The following is a 25,028-nucleotide window of genomic DNA, read 5'->3' as shown; positions in this document are numbered from 1 at the left end:
AGCTCAACATTGTGCCCTACACAGAACAAAGGATCTAGCTGCCCCTGTCTCTTGCTCCTGCCCTCTGAAGTCCCTGCCTCCAGTTATGGGGGACAGCGGGGAGTGGGCAGGAGTGCTCACACCTCTTCCATCCTTGGTAGCCCAGTGCCCCAGCTGTACTCTGCCAGTTCGCTGTCCGGAGCTTCATGTCCCACTCCATGGCCGCTCTCTCTGCCCCTGCTGCCCTTAACCCTGGGCCTCCCACGGCCCCACAGCATGGAGCTAACCTGAGAACTAAGCTGTTCTGGGCAGCAGGTTTCAGGGAGAGGGCTGCACAGAGGAGGCCAGGCGAGATCTTCAGACACTGAAGGTTGTGGTGAAGCTCCTGAGCTTCCCCACCAAAAGGCGTCTCAAGTGGCTTTGCCCCTCCTGCCAGCATCTTCCATCCCCCTCTGGACTCCTCCTTCCTGCTCTCAGTAAGCCTCCCTTGCCTGTTACTTTCTCGTGGAGATTAATTGAAACCTCAGGCACCAATTCAAATGAAGCCCCCAGTCTACCTTTGGGGATTCAGAAAGGCCCTCTCTGCTTTCTTGAACCAGAAGCTATCTAACCTCGCTAGAAACTTCAGGGACAGGTGTTTAGGAACATTCCGCACCTGTTGGAAGATCCAAGTCCAACTACTCCTCTGTCCTCTGCTGCAGGTTTAGGGGTGGTGAGATATGCAAGCTAGAATAACCTCACTGGAATCGGTAGGACTGGATGAAGCTGAGCAGGCACAGCCCCCACTATGCTGTGTCATAGGATGTGGAACACACCGCACAGAGGGGTCTTCTGTCCCCACCGTAGACCTAACTCTTCCACTGTCACACCCAGACCACCCCACCCACACCCCTGCCACTGCAGGACAGGACCGCAGCCCAGTTCCTCCACCCAGGCCAGCAGGATCCCAGTGGTGTGAAAATTCTTCCAGCCTGTGGGCCCTAATGTGCCGTGGTAGGGAGCAGAAAGTAAAGCCCCCCGCCCTGCCCAAGGACAGCAACGGAGACAAAAGCCCTAGAGATCTGGCCACTTTAGAGAAGGGGGAAGGGTCCTTCTGTGAATTACCATGTCCTTGGTCAGCAGGGCTCTCAGAAAGTGCCCGTCACCAGCTGTGCAAACCACTCTTTCATCACAGAGGCAGTGAAGGGGGCGAGAGGTGACAGAGAAGGAGCCCACCCTCCATGGATGGGGAGGCGGAAGTCTGAGCCACAGCAGAAATGGCACACGTGCTTCTCCAGGACCTTCAGCCTGGTCCCTGGGCATTAACTGCCTGTGCCATGAGACATCCGGAGGCACAGTGTTGACTAAGGTGTCTGTTTAGCGGAAATGCACATTTCATCTGCGATGCTGCCTTCAGATCGGGAGCCTGCAGTCAGGAGGACAGCACAGTAAGGAATGTGTGAATGGCTATGGAAAAGTCTATTAGCAGAAACAAAATAACAGGAATTTTTATTTCAAACTCAAAAATATGCATGACTGACCACTTAGAAGTCATTTAATCAACACGTACACTGAACTCTGGCACCCTTTAAGCACATCTTTCTAAGCCAGGGATGTTGGCCCGGGTCTGCCATGACCCTGTACCACAGAGATTCCTTTGGGGTAAGTGGGGTGCTGACAGAGCAGCTTCTCTTGTGCGAGTGTCAACGTGTAACAAAGGAAGAACTGTCAGTGGCTTGTAAGGAGAACCCCACTAAATATCTTCAAGAGGTTGGCAAGTACTGCAAAGAAAAAGAATGCAGTGAAAGTATTTGCACATGTGAAGAAAGTATTTTTTTAAACATTTGATTCTCTGCAAGAATAGCCAATACTTAATGGAGTTATAAAGTGATTACATAAGACCTCATATTTATAAAATTTTAGTATTATTGTTCCATAATGTATAAGTAATGGTCTAGTATCAAAAGACTTTCAATTAAAATCATAATTGGATCCCACAAAAGGATGTCTTATTAACAGTTTATTAAGAATTAAATATTGGTACTTCAGGCTGTAAAATTGAGTACTTCTCATTAGAGTAAGTCAAATGAGATCCTCTATAAAGGTGAAAATATTCACCTTTTTTAGTCCAGAATCAGACATATTATCACCCAATCATAAATTTTAAATAAGCCTAATTATAAGTATTATCTGAAAACCAAAAAAAAAAAATTTCAGTTGTTTAACTATATCAATTCACTTTTTTTTTTTTCCTTTGGTACCGAGGATTGAACTCGGAACCTTGCTCATGCAAAGCAGGCAGCAGAACCACTGAGCTAAATCTCCGGCCCTCAATTCACTTTAAATGGTGGAAATACAATGTCTAGTTGTACCTGAAGATATATACTAGTTGCTAGCAGAGAAGTTCGTTGATAAGTTAAAATATTGCAACTCATGTTGTTGTGTAAATGAAGAATGAGGACAAAGTTAATTAATGCCAAGTAGAACTGTACATACTGAAAAATGATACAGTTGGCTTTGTTCTGACAGATACACTCCAGTTCCCTGGAAGATGTGCCACCTGATACTTTCAGCTACATCAATAAGCATGACAATATTAAAAAGAATTAAAAGCTGAAGATGAGATGTCAGCTAAACACTGAGTGGGGCTTAATACGATGCCAGGCTGGAATGTAGGAAGAAGACTCGCCACCATGGAACCATAAGTACAGATTAGCATATTCTCTCCAAACACCAGACATGTCCAATCAAGGAAAATACCTAAAAAGCTCTATTACTTATGTATGTTACTGCTTTAGTTTGTAGATGCTCTAGTTACTACTCTCATCTAGATGTTTTAAGTTTATAGAAAAATGACAAGGTCAGGATCACCACATGGATTTCACTTGAAATGGAAATGCTTATTTTCTAAATAAAATGTATCATGGCGCCTGTGGTCTCCAGTCCCCCAGATTCCAGGCTGTGCCCCTGAATCTCAGAGCCTCGACCAGTTAAGCTACTTTGAGCACTTTCTTAGGGTTTCTTTGGGGCTTCTTTCTTCAACAGGTGAACATTTGGATTCATGAAGACTATAACAGGCCTTTTACAGCACAACTACATACTGTTAGCTACTTGATAGGAAGGAATTTTGAGTGTAAGAACCGGGGAGCAAATATTTTCCAGGGCTAATTCTGTTCTTTAGCCAACTGTTTCATGCCTCCAGCTGTCTCCATGAGCTAAGCTCCTGTGAGGCTCTGTGACAAGTCCATACCATCCAGAGGGGGCAGCTAGGAAACTTACTGGAGTCACCAGCACGCCTTCTCCTCCGCCTTCCTCACTGTCATCCTGAGACAGGTCTGCTCAGCCTCTTGTTCTGCCCTGCTGAATCCACCATGGATACATTAACATTCCCCACCCAACCATCCCAGCTCCACTTTTATGGAAAATTCTATCTAAGGACGTCCATCTGGGTCCATTCTGTTTGCAGTAAAAGGCAATCTTGTTTCATTTCTCTCTGAAGAAGAAGCCAAAGAAAATGGCAAAACAGATTCTGAGGAATACTAAATCAAAGTAAATTACCTAGGCAATAAGATTTAAGATGCACTGTCTCACGTTAATTTTTAGTCTTTACCTTTCTGCCAAACATACTACGTTTCAGAGTGTGTGGGCTGACTTAACTGGGCATTCTGCCATGTCAAGGGCCCACGTGTAGATCAGAGAGGCACCCCCTCTGCAGGTGCCCTGGAGTCAGATAGTCATCCTTAGTTCTTACCCTGTGCACTGAGCCCTTTACCTGAACTTGACCTGCCACTTGGACTGTGTGAGTGTTGGATGAGATCATATGTGTAAGCTCATATGATGGTGGCTGGCACCATAGGAGTCTGTAAATGTATATAACACTTATTACCTTTTCCTTGTTTTTAGACAATGTAGGCATTTCCATTCAGAGCAGAAAATCTGCTCAGATGCTGAAAGAGCATGGCCATGCCATCATCCAGAATAACTCCCATCAAACACATGAAAAATTAGAGGAAATCAACATATATAGCATTGAATATGCATACAAATATGTATAAAAGCATATGTATACAGGACTAAACGTGGAGATTTTTTTGCTTTTCCTTTTATGCATTCATTGTTCACATTTCAATTTTTATACCAAACTGGGAAGACCTACATCTGTTACACTGTGCATAGCTATAATGTTAATAAAATAGTAGCCATTGCTGAATATGAGAAAGACCCTACTTCTATTAGTCATTTACTGTTTTTCTTATTAGTTTATATTGTGAGTAGTTAATGAAGAGCTTGAATTTTCAAATTACTTTTGACTATAGCAAGGAGAAAACCATGGAAACAGGATAGGAATTTACATCCTTTTCTCTTTCAAATACATCAACAATATATTTATCCACATACTCTCACATGTAGTTTGAGACCCAATGGTGTGGGCGTGAACCCTCTACTGACATTTTCAGTGCTGTCTTTTCCAATAAAAGCAGCGAAAACAACATCAACACCAGTGACTCCATTACTACAAATCATGCAATGAATGTCTCTCCCACGAGAATAGCAATATGTGAAATTAAAGATTATACTAAATTCTCCCTTGTATATTTTTCCATTGAGGTTAGCATGGATGAGTCTGTGACAAGTGCAGAAAATTGAAAGATGTTTACCCTGCAGTTCTTGACAACAACAATGGAGGGAGTTTAAGAGTCCCTATCGCTGAAATAATGAAGTTAATCTCTCTTTGAGGGCATGTCTGCCACATCCTTCCACCCACTGCCTGCCATTGTTTAGGCTGTCCCTATTTTCTGAGCTTGTGGTGGAAACATTGTTTAATGACCTTGTTGCCTGCTTATTTTGCATATATCTAGATAACACATATAAGTGTGTGTTATGGCTCCATATTTATCTGTACATGGGAATATATGCAAAGATAAGCAAAACAAAAACAAAAATGTGTTTCTTTCCCTTTGTTGAAACCTGCTTTATGTTCCTTGCAACAAGTTTCTTACTATGTGCCCAGGTTCTTATATTTTATTCCATTTTTCTGCCCTTTTTTGCTTGTCACCATCATTCATAAAGCAGAGTGTTTCATTTTATTAAAACAATGCATCACCCCCTCTTTCCAGTATAACACATAAAGCATCTCTTTCTTTTTCCTTGATAAACTAGGACTTTATGTGTGTGGCTGTACAGAAAGCAAAAAGATAATTTTCACCAACAGCATAGGTGTGTGTTGAAGTGTCAGGTCAGCTGCGGAAGAACCCACTTGTCAAATCTCCTCAAAGAGACCTGTGGCACAGTTCATTGAGTTCTGAGAGCTTATTGAGGGGAGAAGGAGCTGTCTGCAGAGCCAGAGAGGGCAGGAATGTGTTTGCAAAGCTGATGAAGCACCTTCCCCTTCTTCACATGTTTGCTGAAAGGTGGTTCAGTTGGATAGAGCAGTGCTGGGAGAGGGTCAGTGGAGCTCAAAAACTCCAATAAGAGAAAAGATTTAAGTGGACAGAAATTAAGGGAAAATATATTAAAGGAAAGTCTTTCCTCAGCATTCACTTATCTGTATCAGTGGGCAGGCCTGGTTTGCCCAAGTCACACCAAGACCTGAATAGTTCATGCAGAAAGGATGAATTGAACCTGAATTTCACCCCCATGCTGCACTTACAAACCCTAAAATATCAGTTTCAGCACTTTAGTGCTAATTAATAACAATGATATCTCATTTATTTAACATTTTCTATATATGAGTTATTGACACTTCTTATGCATTGAAAATAAACAATGATGCCATGGATTCATGAGATCATTTTTTGTATATACTTAAAAAATAAGGGATTACGTAGTTACATTGCTGATGGTCGATTTGAGATGTTAGATGCTCACACATTTTGTTCTATATGATTATTAATCTGTTCTTTAATAGTTTTCCTCCTCCTTCATATTGATGCTTTGTGTTATTTTCACTGCATTGGTCAGTCTCTAGTTTATTTTAATTGAGCAGTACAAGTTTGTATTCTGATTTTATATTTTGAAATTCTCATCAACTGTCTTACTGATTGTCACCTAAAAGAAGTTTAAGCCATGGATTGAGGAGTAATATCCCTGAAGGGGCATTGCTTGAAGACATAACTGCGGAAATGATTGTGGGTTCTTAAAATATGATCTCTCTGAAAGTAGTTTATCCCTGAAAGATTTCATGGCCCAAACTCCTTTTCTCATAATACAGTGATATCATTAATAAAACTGACACTCAAAACAGTTTTAAAATAAAGACAGTTATATGTATTGTTAGTCTATGATTTTTCTAAAAAATAAACAATGTTAGATGCTTTGGCATCAACTTTTCTGTGTATTTCTCCTGAATATCTAAGTAAATTCTATTCAATGAGAGTACAATTAGTTTACTTACCAATTTGTAACTGTTTTTCAGTCTAATATTTAGGTGACTAATTTCTATTTTAAGCCCATCTTCTCTCTCTTTACTAGACATTTCCCTTAACTTCAGGCTTCTCATCATTTTGCTAAGTTTTCTCACTGGGTTAGTCATTAAATAATATGCATCTTTGAGGTTTTAAACCGAATTCAGCAGCTGTGGTGGTTATAAGTATAAAATCTGAAGACCAAAAAAGTACTTGAGTCCCTTTCCAACTAGATAACAGCCAATCTCTGGCACATGGCTTAATCACTCTGTGCTTTGTTTTCCCATTTGTAGGTAAGAATCATGTTTTTACCCACTTGTGGGGTTGTTGGAGGAACTATGAGTCTGTACAATTAAAGGACTTACAACAGCACCTAAAACCAAGAAGAGGCTATCTGATACCCAGAACCAGTACCTTTCACCATGAGGCCATACACACAGCCCCTTTGTCTAATATTGTTGACTTCAGCATTGATAATGGTGGTAGTTATGACTCAGTAACTTAACATTTTCTCTGTATTAGGTACTTTATGTTTTTGATACATTTAAATCAAACAGTGGTTCCATGAAGCTATTCTGCTGACTTTGGTTATTATTAGTCAGCTTTCTGGTCACTGGCACAAAATAACTGACACCTGAAACTTAAAGGAGGAAAAGTTTATTTCGGCTCACAATTTTGGCAGGTTCAGTCCATGGTTAGTGGCTCCAAGGTAGAAACAGAATGGTGGAAGAGCCTAGAATAGGAAAAATGCTCATGTCATGGTGGCCAGGAAGCAGAGCAAGGAAGGAGGAGCCAGGGACCAGAATACATCCTTCCAGGTCACAGCCCCAGTAACCCACTTTCAACCAGGCCCCACTTCCTAAGAGCACATTCAGCTATGAACTCACTGATGTATTAATCACTGATGGGTATAGTGCCCCATTAATCCAATTTCCTTCTAAAAGTCCAACCTCTGAATACAGGAATTTGGGGGAACATTTTAGATAGAAGCCATAACAAATAACTTTGAAACTGTAGCTTAAAGAGCTCAGCTACTTTCTCCAGTATGAAGAACTGGAAAGCTCCAGAATTCTTTAACTTTAGAAGCCAACCTCTGAAAGATCTCCATGACATTTCCCGAAAAAGACCAAAGTAAAGAACAAATAGAAACCTGACGTTATGAAGCTTTCCTCTGTTTTTTTTCTTACAACTGAGATGTTATCTTCCTGTTACTGCTTAATTGAGTGTCACATCCTATTTCCACATGTTAACCCAGTCCACCTTAAACTCTTCACATCTCCATCTGCTGCTTGTCAGTGTTTTTCTCGAACTCCTCCCATCTTACTATAGTTTCTTTTTAATTTATACTCCTTTGAGAGGTTTTGTGTGTGGGTAGATAGATTGTTCTTCTTAGTTATCTCTCTAAATAGATAGATGTGAATTTTTTAGATTTCAATATTATTTCCTGGTCCCTTTCACTTTATCCTGCTTTCCTGTTAATCCATTGTGTGTAATGTATTAATAACAGATACTTTTGTCCAGATAGGGGCTTTTGCGGAAACTATTTTCAGCAAGATTAAACATTAGTATTTCGTTTTCTGAATTTATTAAAAACTGCACTTCTGTGAAAAATGACACACGTTTGGTTTTCTCTTTTCATCCTTGATTTTCTGGGTATCTTATTACAACTCTTGTAGACAATGGATTTTTTTTTTTACCTCTGTGCACTTGCTTTGATTTTAAACTACTTTCACCATATATAAAGCACATAGTATATAAATTTGAAAATGTGAGTTTGTATCAGAACCCTTAGAAATATTTAGGAGAAAATATTTAAACTCAAGAAAGGCATAAGGCATATTTTGTAATTGTGCGATTAATGTTTATTGGACTACGATTGTTCTCGAAACTTACACATCAGGCCCACCTTCATCATTTCCAAATACTCCTTCTCTGGCTATTTTGTTTGGAAAGTTTTACTTTAAAGTTTCTTTGTAGTTTTCATTGTATCATGTAACCTAAATTTTGTTTATTATAAAATGGAGTGTTGAATGTTCATTGGAAAAGAGAAGTCCTGAACTCCTAATTCCCAATTAAAAATCAATTCTCAGCATTAGAATGCATTCCTCCAGTTCCCTCGGCCACGTTTTGCCATTTCAGCACAATTTCCTTAACATCTTTTAACACTTATTTTCTCAATGTGACATGACTCAAAATGTGTAAGAGTCATAATTGTGGGGGGGATTTACAGTTGGAATCTAAGTCCATAGAGAACACCTATGGTCTAGGTGAATGTATCTAGACACTGGCTATATTTTGCATACATACTCACCTCCAGTACCAGAAAATAAATGTGCCATGTGATATTGATCATGGCTAACCATTGCTGGAGCAGTAGATAACTGATCACATTCTACTGATAGAAAAGCTATGATTTTCATTGTGTATGTCAATTAAGCTGTAAATATTAAATACTTTTGAGGATCAGGCATTAATAGTGACATGAAATGGTCTAAAAAGGCTCTAGGAAGGAAAGCAAAAAATACGATTGAGTGTGGAAATAGCCATGCTGATTTTTGCAACTGGTATAAAATCTCAAAACCACCTAGACATTCTGAAAAGATGCAAATATTTTTGGAAAAGACCTATCAGCTCATTATTTGATCTGCTCTGCAGATGGGTTAGTTTTCTCCTCCTGCTCCCACATGCCTACATTTAACCCAGTGCATTTGATCCCGTCCACCTTTACTTGGGAAGTTACTGTACAGAAACCATAACACCTTGCATGGGATGCTCTGGTGCTAGTTATGGAAACAGGAGCCCACCTCTGCCTACACCCATCCTCAATGCACACTTCCTCTTCCTTTCCAACTTCATTCTATGCAGGAAAATTACTTCAATACTAAATTTATTTTACACCCTTGATACAGTTATTGTAATGTTACCTGAATGCATTCTGAATTTTATCAACTCAAAAAACTGCCCATGGTTGTTTATAAAATATTCTCTATATTTCATCTGGGTTTTACTTCTGAGTTATTCTAGGACGGAACCCAGGATCTTACATGTGCTGGACAAGTGCTGTACCCCAGCACCTCTCCCCAGGCTGGCTTTCAGTTTCACAGAATTTATATTCCAGATGAATACGCCTTCCTGTGGTGGTTTCTTAGCAATATACACGCAACAGTTGCATGCCTCCTGTCCCTGTAAGGTGTGCTTCCAAAATACCATGCTGAGTATCATTTAACTGGATAGCATTGAATATATCGGTGCAGATGTGACAGACTAATTCTTTTCATTCTTTCAAACCCCTATTGTTTTTATGTGTGTGATTCTCCCCCCACCTAGACCTGGTGAGCCGTTTCCGTGAGCAGGTCCTCAGTGTCTTACTTTGTGCCTACTTTCCTCCCCTAGCCCCATCTTCCCCGGGTGTGGACTCCATCCCCTTGCAGCGCACAGGCAGCCAGCACGGGCCTCAGAGCAGCTCTGCAGCCACCTTCCAGAGGGCCAGCTACGCCGCGGGCCCGGCCTCCAGCTACGCGGACCCCTACCGACAGCTCCAGTATTGTCCCTCCGTGGAGTCTCCCTACAGCAAATCTGGCCCTGCCCTCCCACCCGAAGCCACCTTGGCCAGGTCCCCATCCATTGACAGCATTCAGAAAGACCCCAGGTGAGTAAAACCCTTTTTCTCGTGATGTCTGAAGAGAGTTTGTAACAGCACACATTATACGTTTCTGTTTTCTCTCTTCCTTTCTTTGCGTTGCATTACTGCATTCGTGGCACTGGCTAAGTACTAAAGGATGAAAAATGTGACTTTTGGTGGCCGTTGTTTGATATGGAGCATTATGGGTTCCTAGGGTGGGCAACTGGTGTCTTCTGTGGTCAGTGTCAAACCATCAACATCTTTTGATGCGAACAGCGGGAAAGTACTGGCGAATTCAGACATTTGATAAGACCCAGAGAAACCTTCTTTAATGGAGCAAAAACTGATGACAAGAGACAGAAGATCCTGTCATTTGATATCATTTGGTATCTAGGTATGTTGCCATCTCCGTGGACGCATGTGTGGGCACCACGGGTAATTTCTACTTGTTGGTGTAAAGGGTACACCTCCCAAGGTATGCTAGAAGTTGAAAATTGAGAAATTCCATATGACCTTCATTTTTCCGTGTCTGAAAGTAAATATTAGGATTAGGTTGTTTGGGGCTTGATAAAAACTTGAACACGGTATATTAAAGAAATTGTTATCATGGGGTTTATTTTTCCCTTTTTTTTTTTCCAGCAGTGGTAGAGGATTTAGGATGTTTGGCTTCTGAAGTTGAAATTGACTCCCTGTAGAGTTAAATGATGTTAGATTCATAGCCATTGTATTTATGCAGATAGAGTCCCAAGATACATATATATATATTTTTTTTCTGCATCTGTGAACACTGTACAGAGGTCACATTTCTGGTATATGTGTATGCAAAGACAAATGCCTTAATTCTGATGGTAGATGTGAAATTCATCTCAAGGAAATTTCACTGACAGAACATTCAGATCCTATTCAGTGTACTAAAGAGTTTACATATATCCTTTTGCAAAAAGAAATCACTTCTACAAACATAAAAAGCAGAATGGGATCATTTTATAGTATTCTTTGAGATGGCACTTCAGCACAAATCAAACCCACTTGGAAACTCCTTGCTAAATATTGTATTTCATATAACCTTCATTGTAAAATTGAATTGCAGTAAATGCTCATTGTTAACTGCTAGAAATCAGAAGATAACTTGCATCTGCAGTGCTCAGTGTACTGGTTTTCCAGATTTTCAATCTTAACAGCAACCTATACTCATGATTCTGAAATCTGCCCTGTGTATTTAAGTATTCTTGGCATGCACTTGGTACCTCTCTTCATGAACTTGATTCTTTCAACGATTCTAATAGCAAACCGAATTGAACAAGAGCTGAAACAAATTGAATGGTTAGGTTCAGTGTTGATCTTATTGGGGAATTTCATTTGGTTCTTGTCCAGTTCGGTTTGCGACCACAATCATGAACAGAATTAAGCTTGTGGGCATAGCTAACACTTATCAGAATATTCTTCAGAAAATGTTTCACCACTCTACTTTAAAGCAATTTTTCTTAACACAATACTGAAAATATATAAAAGTAGAACAAAAGTAAAGTCTTAGGAAGTGCTAAAAGAGAAAAATATATCATTGAATTGTTATTGCTTATATTTAACATTGTATATTTAAATTTAGAGTAAGCATTTTATCTCCAAGGGAAAGACATTATATTTTTGTATTAGGGGAATGGGCTTAGTAAGAAACCACATTTATATTTCTCCAGCTACAGCCTAGTTTCTGCATGTTATACTGTGTGTTAAATACATTGTATTTCATTAAATGGAATATTCTTCCCATTTTATACTGCTGTCACTTTTATAAACTTTCTTTTTTCAATATATTATCACAGATCTTACTATTTTGAGTTATAGATATCATTTGTATTTATTGAGTGCTTGCTATGAACCAAAAAAAAAAGAGAAACAATAATAGGTAATGTTGAATGAATAAGAGAATTTTGACCACTAATCTTTTGTATGTGTTAAATGTGTATGCAAATGAGTGCTGCATGAATTATAAATTTATTATTTTTAAGAATGCCAGCTATTGGCATTATGTGTCCGTTGTAAAAAACCCATACTGCTATCCTAAGCTCACACATACAGACAAAGCAAAGAGAACCGTGTCTAGAACCAGCATTGGATTTTTGTGCCTCAATATAAGTGATATGAATAAACCTGGCATTATACAAATAGAGTATTAAATACAATAATGCCCTTCTCTTAGAGTTTTCCTATTAAAAACATGCTAAAGTATTACTTAGTGGAAAAATGTGCTAAATCTAAAAAATAAAATCCAAAATATAATACTTCTTTTAAGACAACTTTTTTTTCATTTTCCTTTGACTGACGAATTTTGATTCTTCCCAGGTAAATAGTGCTAAATATTGCTGTGCTTAACTTCCAGGGCCCACACCTACTTACTTTGGCATTATGAATTATGCTTTATACTTTTTAGTCTTTTTACTTTTTTATACTTTTATATATACGTATACCTGAGAGAATATGTTGAAGTTTTATTTATCATTAAACGCCAGACCATGTAAGGCATTAAACACCAGACCTTGTTACCACTGGAAACAAATGTTTCCAGCACATCACAGTCTTCAGACTCTACTTCCATCTTTGACGTGAGCCTCCTTTGGGAAAGAAACTCTGATATCCCATAGTTTTGCCTCAAATGAAGGGCAGGGGTGTGAAATGAGTGCCCAAAGTCCACACTGCTGCCAGGTTGATGCACCGGTGATCACTCCCATTTCTAGCACATACAACAGAGTCCATACTGGAGTGTGTGTTGGCATGAGTATGTTTGATTCCTTGTTAAAAAGGGGGGGAGGGAGAGGGAGAAACAAAAAGAAATACTGCATTTAGGTCCCACACGGCTTATGATTGTGGATGGTTAGTGCCAGGTGTCAATGTGCAGGATTTGGAAAGAATGTGAAGAACATTGCCTAAGTAGCTCCAACACCCTGATAACTGCTTATTTTGCGATCTTTGTTGTGTTCTTTTATTTCTTTTTCCAATTTACAACCTTATTCATCTTAACTGCATACCAGTTTCTTATCGCTATCAAAAGTCTTAGTGTTATTCAGTGCAAAATTTTCAAGCAAATGCAGCATTTAAATATAAGAATTTGAAGTCATCCAACTAGAAGCAGAGCTTTGAGTAACTCCGAACCACAGGATATAAAAGGACTGGTGCTGAAGGGCTGCACTTTCTTGTGGATGTTTGGCTCAGTTCCATGTGGCAAAAGTTTGGTCTTCTCCCTTTCCTATCAGCTGCCCATCCCAATAAGGAATGCACAGAAACATTTTATCCGAAGAGATGGTAAAATCCAATTTTCTTTTTAAAGTCAGCAATCACTGGGATAATGATTTTTTTATACATATAAAATTCACTTTATGACCACATTTCCTAGAACACTTTTATTTTGTAATTAAGTGTTATCTTCCACGAAATGTGAATCTGTTTAGAATTTTTGACATAGCTAACACAGTTCTGGATGCTACATCAAATATTGAGTTCTGTATACTGTTGTTTCTAAACACGTAAGTAAAAAATAAATCTTAAATTATATGGTGTCAGTGATGTTGGAAATAAGGTCATAATAACATTCTTATTTTGAAAATTTGATTAATGAGGTAGAAAAATATATAAAACAAAATTAATATACAGGGTATACTAAATATATTATAAATGTCCTTGTCTCTAAAAGAAGAAAAGTTATGTCAAAAACATTTTAATGGCATAATATGTAAATTATAGTAGTCACAGCATCTTCAAATTATGTTTGACTAATCCCTTTTCAAGATGTGGAAATCATTGTTGTACACTATCCCAAAAGCAATTTTTCAAATGTGCTAAAAGAAATCTCATTCATGGCATTTATGGTTTACAATAAAACTTACTTTTGTTATTCGTCATAACAGAAAAATCCATGTAATGGCACATTTTAATGCAGATTTTAAGCCCCAGTCATCAACTGCATTTTTAATTGCCCCCAACTAAATGTGTCCTCCATGGAGCTGTGTTTTTTCAAAGCCACAAAACTTTATCAATAATGTAAAATTAGGTACTTAAAAAAATTATATGTACATTTCTACTATATTTTATTTCCCATTGTGAAATATTACTAAAAGTTCTTTTATTTTCAATATCATATTATTAGATCTCATTAAAAAGTATTGCTTCCAAATATTTGATCATTAAGCAAACCTCAGTAATGTATTTAAAATGCTATTTTTTATAAAATTTTATATATTAAGTCAAATAGTTTACTCACTAATGTGAATTTTTTTTCCTTAAATTTTTTTATTAGTACATTTTAGGTATACAATACATTTACTGTTATCAATTTTTGATATACTCACGTAATTGATGGTAAATTGAATATTCAAGAAGCAAAATATAGTGTAAAAATGCTTTCACAATGGTAAAAGCTTTAAAAAAGTTTAAAGAAGAGATTTTATATCTTAAAGTTTAAACAGTATCACTACATAATTTATTATGTAACTTAAATAACAGTACTGAAGTGTTTGCAATGAAAACCTGTAATATTCCTCATAGCCTAGTTCTCATGGGTAGGGAATCCCTGGAGAGTCTGCTCTTCACCTCAAATGCTCCTGGATCCTGCATATAACAGGAAGTGTCAGAGGAACACATGCAGGATCCACAGTGCAAACACTTTCCAAGTGTGAAAAACGCCTGTAAGGCTTTAATTCACCAGGCCACCCCAAGCCCACTGCATCTCTGCCTGTCTAGCAGCTGGCCACTCACGACTCTAGAAACATCTTATTTTTTCTTTTCAGAAAAATTCACATTTCCCTAATATATATTATGCAAAATATGCATCTAAATTCACTTTTCCATTTTATCTCTGAGCTTTGAAAGTTCATGAATTCCCTGGATTCCTACTCCAAAGAATGGACTTCTTTGAGGTCAGGTACCCCAGCATCCAGGACAGCCCCCAGCTCCTGTAATCCTTTGAGCTGTCATTTCCGTCCCTGCCTGAGCGGTCAGTCTCCCCCAGACTCTGTCCACCCCCACACACACACACAAGCATAGAAAGAATGTTACCTGGTAACAGCCCGGGCTCCTTGTGGGGTTTTTTGACATTAGGATGACAATGTTTATAACAGGGATAATATTAACAATGACAGTTAAAATTACATTAATACCTCAGTTCACGAATACTTCTGTTCGCAGACAGCTCAGTTCTCGAAAGAAGTATTCAGCAAAATTTTGCTTCCCTTTGCAAACTCCACGAACATGAATGTGGCTATCCTCCCCAAAATCGTGAAACAAATTAAATTCGTAAACCGAGGTACTGTAATTTAGAAATATGGCCCAAGCTCACGGTTAAACTTTTATATTTTTATTTAATTGAATCCTTTCCAAATGCCTCTACATGACTTTCTATAATGCCTTTTTACATAGGAGAGACTCAGAGAGTTACATATTGAATCCAAATCTGATTAACTTCTAATCCTGTGTTTCTAGCTAGAATCATGAGTACTGGTACCAATACTAACTGTCCAATTAAGCAAGATGCCACTTCTTTTCAATATAAATTCTTCAAAGCTATGAATCAAATATCCTTACCTCAAATTTTTAATTTTCTTTTCAAATTAAACAAGGGGCTTTATGTTCACCTTTTCTTTTTTTTTTTTTTTTTTTTGGTAACGGGGATCAAACTTGGAACCTTGTGCTTGCGAGGCAGGGAGCAGAATCACTGAGCTAAATCCCTACCCCTTGTGTTCACTTTTTGTAAGGTGATTCCATCATTTGTACTGTAGGGATCTTTTCTGAGTCCTAACTTCGTTATCCCGTACAGTTACTGTAGTCACTGCTCCAAGTCTCTTGGTGATTTGAGAGGTATCTGTTTGTCTTCAGTGAGGTTTTACTAATGCATGGCCAGAGCTGGCCCAGTGCAGAGCGCCGTGGCTCTGCATCCTCTGGAGCGCTCCCTCCAGCTCCGTCTGAAGGCACTAGGCGTACTCCCGGTGCCTTTGTTCTGAAAGGTTTGAGGGTGGCTTCTGCAGATTTGACGATAGGCTGAACACATCTTCGTTCTTTCAGGAGCTTTCCAAGTTGTGTGAGAGAGAAAGATTTATCCACAAATGGCCATGGTGCACCGAATCAGTAAGACAGATGCAAGCAAAGACGCACAGGAGAGGGGTTGAGGGGCTGGCATAGCCTTCCAGGATATAAGTTATTTATACAGAAAAACCTTTCTAAGCAAAGACAGCAGTTAGAGAGAACAGAGGGCTGGAAGCAGAGAGGAGAGGACCCATTTAAAACACTGAGGCCAAGTTCAGCGGGCTTGGGGCTCACAAAGGGTGGTATCTCTGAATGTCCCTGTCTGTCCATGATCAGGATAAAATGGCAACTTGCACCTCCATATGCACGGATTTCTTAGGGCTCCTCTCAGCTTGTTTGCACCATCATGACAGAGATACCACAGGTTGGGTGACTTATATGTGAGAGAAATGAACTTCTTATAGTTCTAAGTCTAGGAAAGTCAAATCTAAGAGAGACCAGATTGCATCATTAGTGACAGCCCTTTCTTCCTAGATGGCAGCTTCTCCCTTCGTGTGTAAGGGCAGGCAGCTCTGGGGGACTCTTTTAGAAGGGTACTAACCCCACTTGTGGGGGCTCCACTCCCTTGACTTCCCAAACTTCCCTCTCTCCTAACGCCAACATGCTGGTTAGTTTTCAGCATATGAATTTGGAGATGAAACAGGTATTCAGAACATAGCTGCTGCTGTAACAAATTACCACAAACTAGATGGCCTTAAATCACAGGAAATTTAAACTTTCACAGTTCTGGAGGCCAAAAGTCTTAAATGGTGATGTCAGCAATGCTGCTTTCCCTCCAGATCTTCTGAGAGGAAAAGCCTTCTTTGCCTATTCCAGCTTCTGGTGGCCCTAGATGGTTTTTTTGTTTTGTTTTGTTTTGGGCTTGTTGCTGTATCACTTTAGTACCTTCCTCTCTATTCATGTGATCTTCAACTCTGTCCCTCCATCTCCTCGTTTTCCTCTAAGGACACAATTCATTGGATTTAGTGTCCCTGTGAACCCATATGGCCTCATCTTAATTTAGTTACATCTGTAAAGACCCTATTCCCGAATAAAGTCACAGTATAAGGCTCTGGGTAGACACTAGTTTAAGTCACTGCTCAACTGACTAGACATGTCTTGGCCTATAATATACTGTAAATAGTCCAAAAGTACTGTCAACTAAAGGTAGAACTTAAAATGGGGTATTTTAAAGAATAACACTTCAATGTTTTTATTTCATTTTGCTTTTTAACCATGATCATCTTTCTTTATAATAACCAAAGCAGTTCAGTAATTTAGACCTGAGTATAACATTCCATGTTTCCTATTTAACGTGGCTGGTGTTGATGACTCCAGGCACAGGGAGATAGCACGCTTGGCTATACTTCTGGCTTTGGAACATATTTACATTATTAGTTCTATCTTGTTCATTTTGGGAGTGTTAAGGTAGATGGTATGATTCAAAGCCTACGTGGACGAACACACATCAGCAGCATTAGGGTTCCCTTTGCAAAGAGAGGAGCCAGCAGCGGTGTCTATAGCAACTGCTCCACATGACAGCTCCTGCTAAGACGTGCCATTGACCGAAATGTGCAACCGGCTGCAGGCCCAAGGCCAGCACCAAGAAGAACTGTCACAGTGTTTCGTTTTCCTCCTTTGTGTAGTAAAATATGTGAGGAGAAATTCCAGTGTTCTCTCTCTCATCAAGGGAGTGACTTTGCCCAGCCCTGAAGCTTGTCCCATCCCGCACCCAGGGGAACAGTAGAAGTGTCCTGTGCTGTGAAGGCCATCACACACGAGGCTAAAAGGATTCTTACCAAATTGGAACTGGGGGCATGATCTTATCTACATTGCCCTCAGTGTCTGTGAGGTAAAGTGGAAATGATGAAAGTAACCTCTTCAGGAAATTACAATGATGATGAAATATATTAAGACCTTAATGTCTTGGAACTACTTCCTGGCATAGAGGAGGACGCATTTTAGCTTTGGTTCCTAATACCACCCCCATTTCTGCAGCAATCCCTGACTCCTGCCCCCAAGAGGACCTCAATTTCAGCTGAGAACAGTGCTTGGGAGTCAGAGCCACAGAGGAAGTGGGGAAAAATGTACAGGCCCAGAATTTCTGGTAGGAAGGCTAAAGAAGAGGACTAGGAGCAGCTGCCTGGAGCACTTCCTGTTGGAGAGCAGCAGTGGGAGAGGTATAGTGAGGACCGAGCTTGGGCCAGCAGGAAACTGGGAAGAGGAGGACTCAGACCTCAGAGCCAAAAGAGGGAACGGAAGATGGAAGAGAAAGCTTCGCTACAGAATGCCCTTTTGTTTGTTTTGCAAACCAATTCTTTGCAAAATCCCTTTCATCAATTTATGGGGAAGAAGTATTCATAAACAATGTTGATTTTTTTTCTGTACGTAGAATAATATTTTTCTTCATGTCTTCAAAACCACTCAGAGGAGTAACCAGCTGCCTATGTAAGCTGTGGACTCATTTCTAATACTGTACCCTCACTTCATTTATACTGAGGCAGGGTCTGGCACTGGGGCTTCCAGGACACAATGTAGTTAAGGGTCTGGAAAGAGGCAGTTTCGAAGGATGAGTATCCATACACAAGGCACTAGTTAGCCAGTAAATCGGTGAATTGTTAGCAGGTTCTCCATTCACTGTGATGGCTCACCTCTTTGTTTTGTATGACTCTGTACACAGGTTTTCCTCTAGGGAAAGTCTCCTCCTCATCCATGTACTACCAATAATGCCAATTCTACCCCAAGTTCAAAGGCTCATCATGGGGTCCCACCTACTCATGGCCGCGTCTGTGAAACCCACGTCTCCAGCTCTCTAAAGAGGACCAAATACCTTTGAACTGTCTTGTATCACTTGGGGAAAAGCCAATTCCAGGCTAACTAACTGCACATCTCCTTCTCGATAGCTCTTCCTCCCTAACTCCCTAACCATAGAGTTGCTGTATTCATGAGCTCCATTTGGAGTGGCTGTGGGAGTCTCGTGTTTGGTCTGCATTATGAACCCCAGAGCTAAGATGTCCTTGGTTGCTTAACTCATATCTCTAATGACCTACAGGTAAATCTGTTCTATAAACTAATACTGTCTTTCCAGAGCTTTACTTTAGCTTTTCTACCTAAAGGCAACTGTACTCTGAGTTCTAGGAACAAAGATATTGTCTTTCTCCTGACTCAAGAAAGCTGAGAATATCCGTATTATAAGTTATCATGAAAAGTTTTTCCAAATAGGCAAACAGATGAGGGAAAATCTGATGATATCATCCAGGATCAGAGGTATCTTGGATCAGTAGAAGTCAGAACTCTATGATATTTCCAGCACTTTTAGTCTTAATTTTGAGGTTTCTATAAATCCTAAGTACAATGATGATATAAAAATAAAAATAGTTGGTAGTTTAAAGGAATAGTGTGTTGGATTCTCAAGTAAAATAATAATTATTTTGCAATATCATCACTACACTGTGTGAAACTGCAGCTAGTAGTTCATAAGCCTTCCTGCATCGCGCTTGTGTTCATCATCTTATGATGACCCTGTGCAGGACGTGTGTGTGATGCATATGTAGTGTCTATGGGATTGGGACCTTTTCATACTGGAAACAGAGTTGGGGTCTAGCGGGTGAAACCAATCTTTGCACCATTTTGTAATGATTCTGTTGTGTAAATCTACAAATGAGAAGAGATGTCCTCTGTAGGTGAGAGAAGCGAGTCTTCATCCTCACTTGAATGAAATTATCAGAATGTTTACAATTCAAAAGGAGTGAATATGAATAATGGTGTCCCCGCAAAACAAGCTGAGAACCAAAACTAAGGAAGCTCCTTTCTCTGGAATCTCTTAGAAATAGACCAGCTTGCAAACTGGAAAGGAAGTTGTGGACCCTAAATGCTCTGATTTTATGTGCAGATTTTATTTACCATCTGTGTGCTCCCATTAATTTCCCACTTGACACCTTTTAGAGTTTTGGGAAGTGGTTTTAAAGGAATCAAAAGGAGGTTTTGTGCCTCTGAAGAATCAAAGCAAAGTTTTGTGAGTCTCGCCCTGAATGAGATTATGAAACTGAGGTCAGCAGCCCTGCTACCCGAGGCTGGTTCCCATGAGTGAGAGCCCCTGTAGAAAAAAGGAAGCCAAGACAGTTCAGATGACAGAATTTGCGCCTGTGGCCAACCATTCTTCAGGGTTGTCTTTTGGGGGATAATCGTAATAGTCCTACACTTAATTTTATATAAATGCAGAAGATTATATGTGTATATATGTATTATGTGGGTGAATAAATGTGCACACACAGATTATATGTATAGATATATTATGTATGCATATATATCTGTGTATATACACATGATCAGTCTTTATGACCTATAAATAACCAAAACACTATGTGTATACATACATACGTGTATTTGTATGTATGTATGTATGCATATACACAAATATGTATAAATATACATATTATGCATTTATGTATGGGCTCTCTGGACATTTAACCAGAAATAAGATCTGTAAAATTTGCATAAACACATGATTATTAGTAATACAGAGGACACATCATAACAAGATATTAATTTCCTGTCTTTTCTATTTATCAACATTGATAGGGCATTAAAAACTGAGATAATACATTTGTAAAGTTAGAAAAACACAGAGCCCTTTCCTATATAGAAAAACAAATGAGTCACAATAGCTAGGTTTTTGAAGGGCACACTTCTGGTTGTGGCTGTATGTGTTTGGTGGGAATCTACATGGTTGTGAACCTTTTGGACTCATGTACTATTCAGGATACTCTAAGCTTTTCAAATAATTTGGCCAGTTCCTAATTAAAAGAACGTCCCTCCTTCCCTGTTCCCTTTATACTACAATCGAAAACCTATTTCGTTTTTAGTATATTTCAATTAATCCATTCTCAAAGCCATCATTGTTTATCCCATCAGAAGCGAAAATCTGAGCTCCCCTTTGGCCATGTTGTGTGCAAACCCCTATTGATATTGGCTTGATATCATCAGCTACTTTTCATCCCCATTTGATAGTGAACATTTAATTGAGGACGAAAATGAAGCACTCAAAACATTTAATGTCTTGCAAGGTAAGTTGTAGTTGACTGTCGGTTGTTAACTAATGGAAATTAATTCCCATTGCTTCTTGATGTTTTGCAGCTAATAGTGCCGTTAATTTGGAGGCACTGACATCAATAGAAAGAAAATTATCATTTTATAGTAAGAAAAAGTACATTTTAAACTGAAATTCCTTTGCTCATGATATGTTATAGTTTGACAAATCCAGTGACTTAATTTTTTCATCTACTGAAGATCATTTTCAGCTACTTTAACTGGGATACTGAACCAAGTGTGCTCTACCAGCCACTAAATTCGATCACAAAAATGAGAAAGAGATTAAGAAAGAGGAGAAGGAGGAGAGTACCTCCACAGAAAGTTCAGTGGGCTGTGCCTCTCCACACATAGAGTGTGCTGTGTACTAAAGTGCGTTGAAGGTTGAGAGGAGAGAAGTATCATCACTTTTTCATTGGATTAGCTACACAGTTTTTTTAAAGACTTTTCAATCACTGCTCTGTTCTTACCTGTTTCTATTGTTTAGATTTTCATTGTGGTGCATCGTCCATGGGCCAACAGCTTGGGGACCCCTTTAGAGCCCTGATGAAGCTTTCACAGTGTTTGATAACTGGGTCATTTGTGATCAACCCCTATAGTGAGGGCCTCGGTCTACCTTGTAAGCTGCTCTGTTCTGAAGGATGCTACAGTAAGACCCTGGGGTGGTTCCCTTGTCTTTGGAACTCAGTCCAGTGGTTTCCAACATTTCTTGAATTCAAATACCAATTGCATTTCAAAGGTAGGTGGACACTAGCATGGGGGAGCCAGTCTTTTACTTTGCAAAGGATCACCTCCAACCACTTAATACACAGGAAAGGCAGACATGAAATAACCTCAGAATGTAGGACAGTCTTTTCAATGGAAAAAAGTGACGTTATGAAAAATCAAAGTTGGTTTGAGGACATATGTTTGGAAACCACTGACTTAAAAGCCACAGTGAGGGAGCAATTGCTTCTCTGATCAAGGGCATAACATGAAATTAGCTTGGGATACTCACATATGTCCCCATAAATGGGAAAATGAAATCTTGGCCTTTACTTTTCCAGGATATTCCCTTTTGAATGCCTTTGATGACTGAGTGAATGACTAGAACTATAGCCTTTCTTCTCAGTATTTTCAGTTCTTCACAGAAGCAATAAAATTCTGTCTTAATCATTTCTGAAAGAATCTCCCAATACCCAGCATACTACGTAAAATTCACAGCCATAACGTTTGAAGTAACAAGCCTCCAAAGATGGCTCCCAATGACTTCATTTCCTGAGGGTCACATCCTGTGTCATCCTGTCCCACAATGAATTAGAGCTGGCCTGTACACCCAGTAGAGTGACTTGTGTGGCTTAGGAAGTAGAAAAGTCAGGTCACCATTCTGAGAAAACTCAGGCAGGACCATGGTGAGGAACCGACTTGCCCACCATGTTGATTCAGCCATGTTTGAAGCAAATCCCCCATGTCGTCGAGCCTTTGGTTCTTCCAGGTTGTCTCCTGGACATCATGCAGCAGAGATGACCATCCATACTCCTCTTTGCCCTGGATTCCTGCTTAAAGAAACTAGGAAGCAATAAATGATTATCACTGTTTTCAGCCATTGTGTGGGTAAACCTCAAAGACACTATGCTGAGTGAAATAAGCCAGACATAAAAGCACAAATATTGTATGATTACATTTACACGAGGTACCTAAAATGTCAAATTCATAAAGACAGAAAATGGGAAAGTGATTACCAACAGGAGTTAGTGTTTGATGCCTACAGACTTTCTGTTTGGGATGATGAAAATATGCTGGAGATGGAGTGATTGTTGTACAGCGTAGTGAATGCCACTGAAGTGTACACTTGAATGGCACTGAAGTTTACACTTAGGAATAGTAAGTATGGTAAATTTTATGTTGTATATATTTTACCACAATAAAAAAGGTAAGAGCCACCTAAATGCTAGCTAGGCACCGCATCTGATAGACAGAAACTAAAGCTGTATGGAGGAGGGAAGAGGAAGCTATAGGGAGGTAGAATGAGTGAAGTAATCCCATGGTTCTTCAGCATGATTATTTTTGAAACAATGTCTTCCACTGCTTCATAGAAAGCTCCAAAGTTCACTTTAAAGGAGAACATTACACTACTCTTCCTCCCTTATTGCTGACCAAATATAGTACCTAAGTAAGTTCTTTAATCTCTTGCCCATGTTTTCTCAGAATCCAGCCAAAATAGCAATAATGTATTATAAAAATATATCACTTAAATATCATAACCATAAGATTCAGTTAAAAGCATAAATATAAAATAGCTTTTAAAATTAGATGGTATAATATCATTCTCCAGAATAAAAATATTTATTCATATTATTCAAGAAATAATGCCTCATGGTGATCAATGTTAGATATCTTTATTCATTCAACAAATATTTATAAATCCAAATTACCAGGGACTGTTTTGGATACTGAAAACTTACACATGGGAAATGAGGTTAGATTATTAACTAGGAAATAAATAGGAAATAATCATATTTGAAATCATATAAACTTAAAAATAAATTGAATTTAAGTGAAAACTGTCTACTCTATTTTTATTTAAAATTGCCCATAGTAACTGCTTATACCAGCCACCACATAATTCTATTTAATAACCTCAGTTGTTCCTACCACACTTACTGCTTTTAGAGCCAAAGTTGCATTTCATGACTTCTGCTGGGGTTAATTTCCCCTCACACTGAGGAGGAAGGCAGTTACTCACCACAGAGGCCCTAAATCGGAAAGCTTCCAACCAACATGGAGAAAGCAGGCAGAAAAAGAATCCTATTTCTCCCAGGGCCCACAGGACTCCTCTGTCTCTAGATGTCTGCAGTATTTCAAGCCAGGCTTGGTTATATTAGAAAAGAACTCGTTAAGGTAAATGGCAATTAACATCTATAACGTTGTAAAGTGCTTCTGACATCAAACAGGAAAACATAAAGCATGAGCCTCTTTAGATAAACCATCATGTTTCTGCAGGGGGCTTCATAACGTGTCTGCTGTCCTTTGTTTTGAGGATGACTGTGACATGAACGGATTGAAATTTAGCATAAATCAGATTGAAAGTAACAGGCAATAGCACTCATATTGTAAATGCGGCCTTTAGCAACACAAACACTGTGTGAGTCTGCTAAGCAGTGTGATTATGTATATTCACACAGATGCATACAGACATACAGATACCTACATCTGCACACATATGCATGCATATGCATGCACACATGCACATAAGCACATACTGACAGGACCTGCTCTGTAGAAGTCACTGCATGACGGCGACTTTTCATTTTTCCACAGGAAAGGAGCTTGTGTGTGATTCGTCTACACTGTTGCTTTAGTAGCAATGAAGGCGAAACAGACAGTGTGCTGGGGCCCCTAGGCCCATCTGCCGGTGCCAGTGCTGTGTGTCTGTAATTCAGGCCCTGCTCCCCACTGAAGCTCTGTGTGTACCACCCTGCATCGGCTCATTCACTGCAGTGAGCACTTACAAGTTGCAGGAATGAGAATGCACTCTGGTGATCTCCATCAATGGGAGCTTGTTGTAGGTTTCCAGAGGGCTATGAAAGAGGCAGGAAATGATTTCAGCAGCCTTGGCCAGGCAGGCCTCATTGAAAACCAGCTCACGGGCCTGGACACAGAAGTAGCTTTGGGGCCTGGGCAGGAACTCTGAGCATGGCACAGAGAAATGAGCGTGTACTTGGCCCCCTTGCAGAACCTTGGGGTGCAGGCTCTGGGTCCCTCTGCCTCTCCCTCTCCTGCCACCCTGCGGCTCCCTCTGACTCCCTTGCCCAGTCTGCTCTTGCCCTTCTGGCTCTCGCCTCTTCCCTGGCCCTGCATCTCTCCCCTGCTGTGCCGCTTTCCAGTATAACGAATTCTAGCCTGTCCGAAAGAGGTCTCAGGGGCTG

The 25,028-nt window shown here is 39.6% G+C and overlaps 1 protein-coding gene across 6 annotated transcripts in view; it reads left to right on the top strand.

Moving 5' to 3' along the window:
• The window catches only part of Ctnnd2 (catenin delta 2), an 871,879-nt gene that overhangs the window by 527,714 nt on the left and 319,137 nt on the right, over positions 1–25,028 (top strand). For all 6 annotated transcript variants that reach the window (XM_087189427.1, XM_004845189.4, XM_004845188.4 and 3 more), the window contains one exon: positions 9,756–10,011. In XM_087189427.1, the coding sequence (XP_087045553.1) occupies positions 9,756–10,011 (256 nt within the window). The remainder of the gene's footprint in view (positions 1–9,755; positions 10,012–25,028) is intronic.

The sequence above is a fragment of the Heterocephalus glaber genome, unplaced genomic scaffold (genome assembly GCF_053883595.1).
Source record: "Heterocephalus glaber isolate CG9 unplaced genomic scaffold, H.glaber_assembly_v1.0 deba00001538, whole genome shotgun sequence".
NCBI lineage: Eukaryota > Metazoa > Chordata > Mammalia > Rodentia > Bathyergidae > Heterocephalus > Heterocephalus glaber.
Note: the sequence above shows the minus strand (reverse complement) of the source record. Positions and strands in the feature narration are given on the sequence as shown.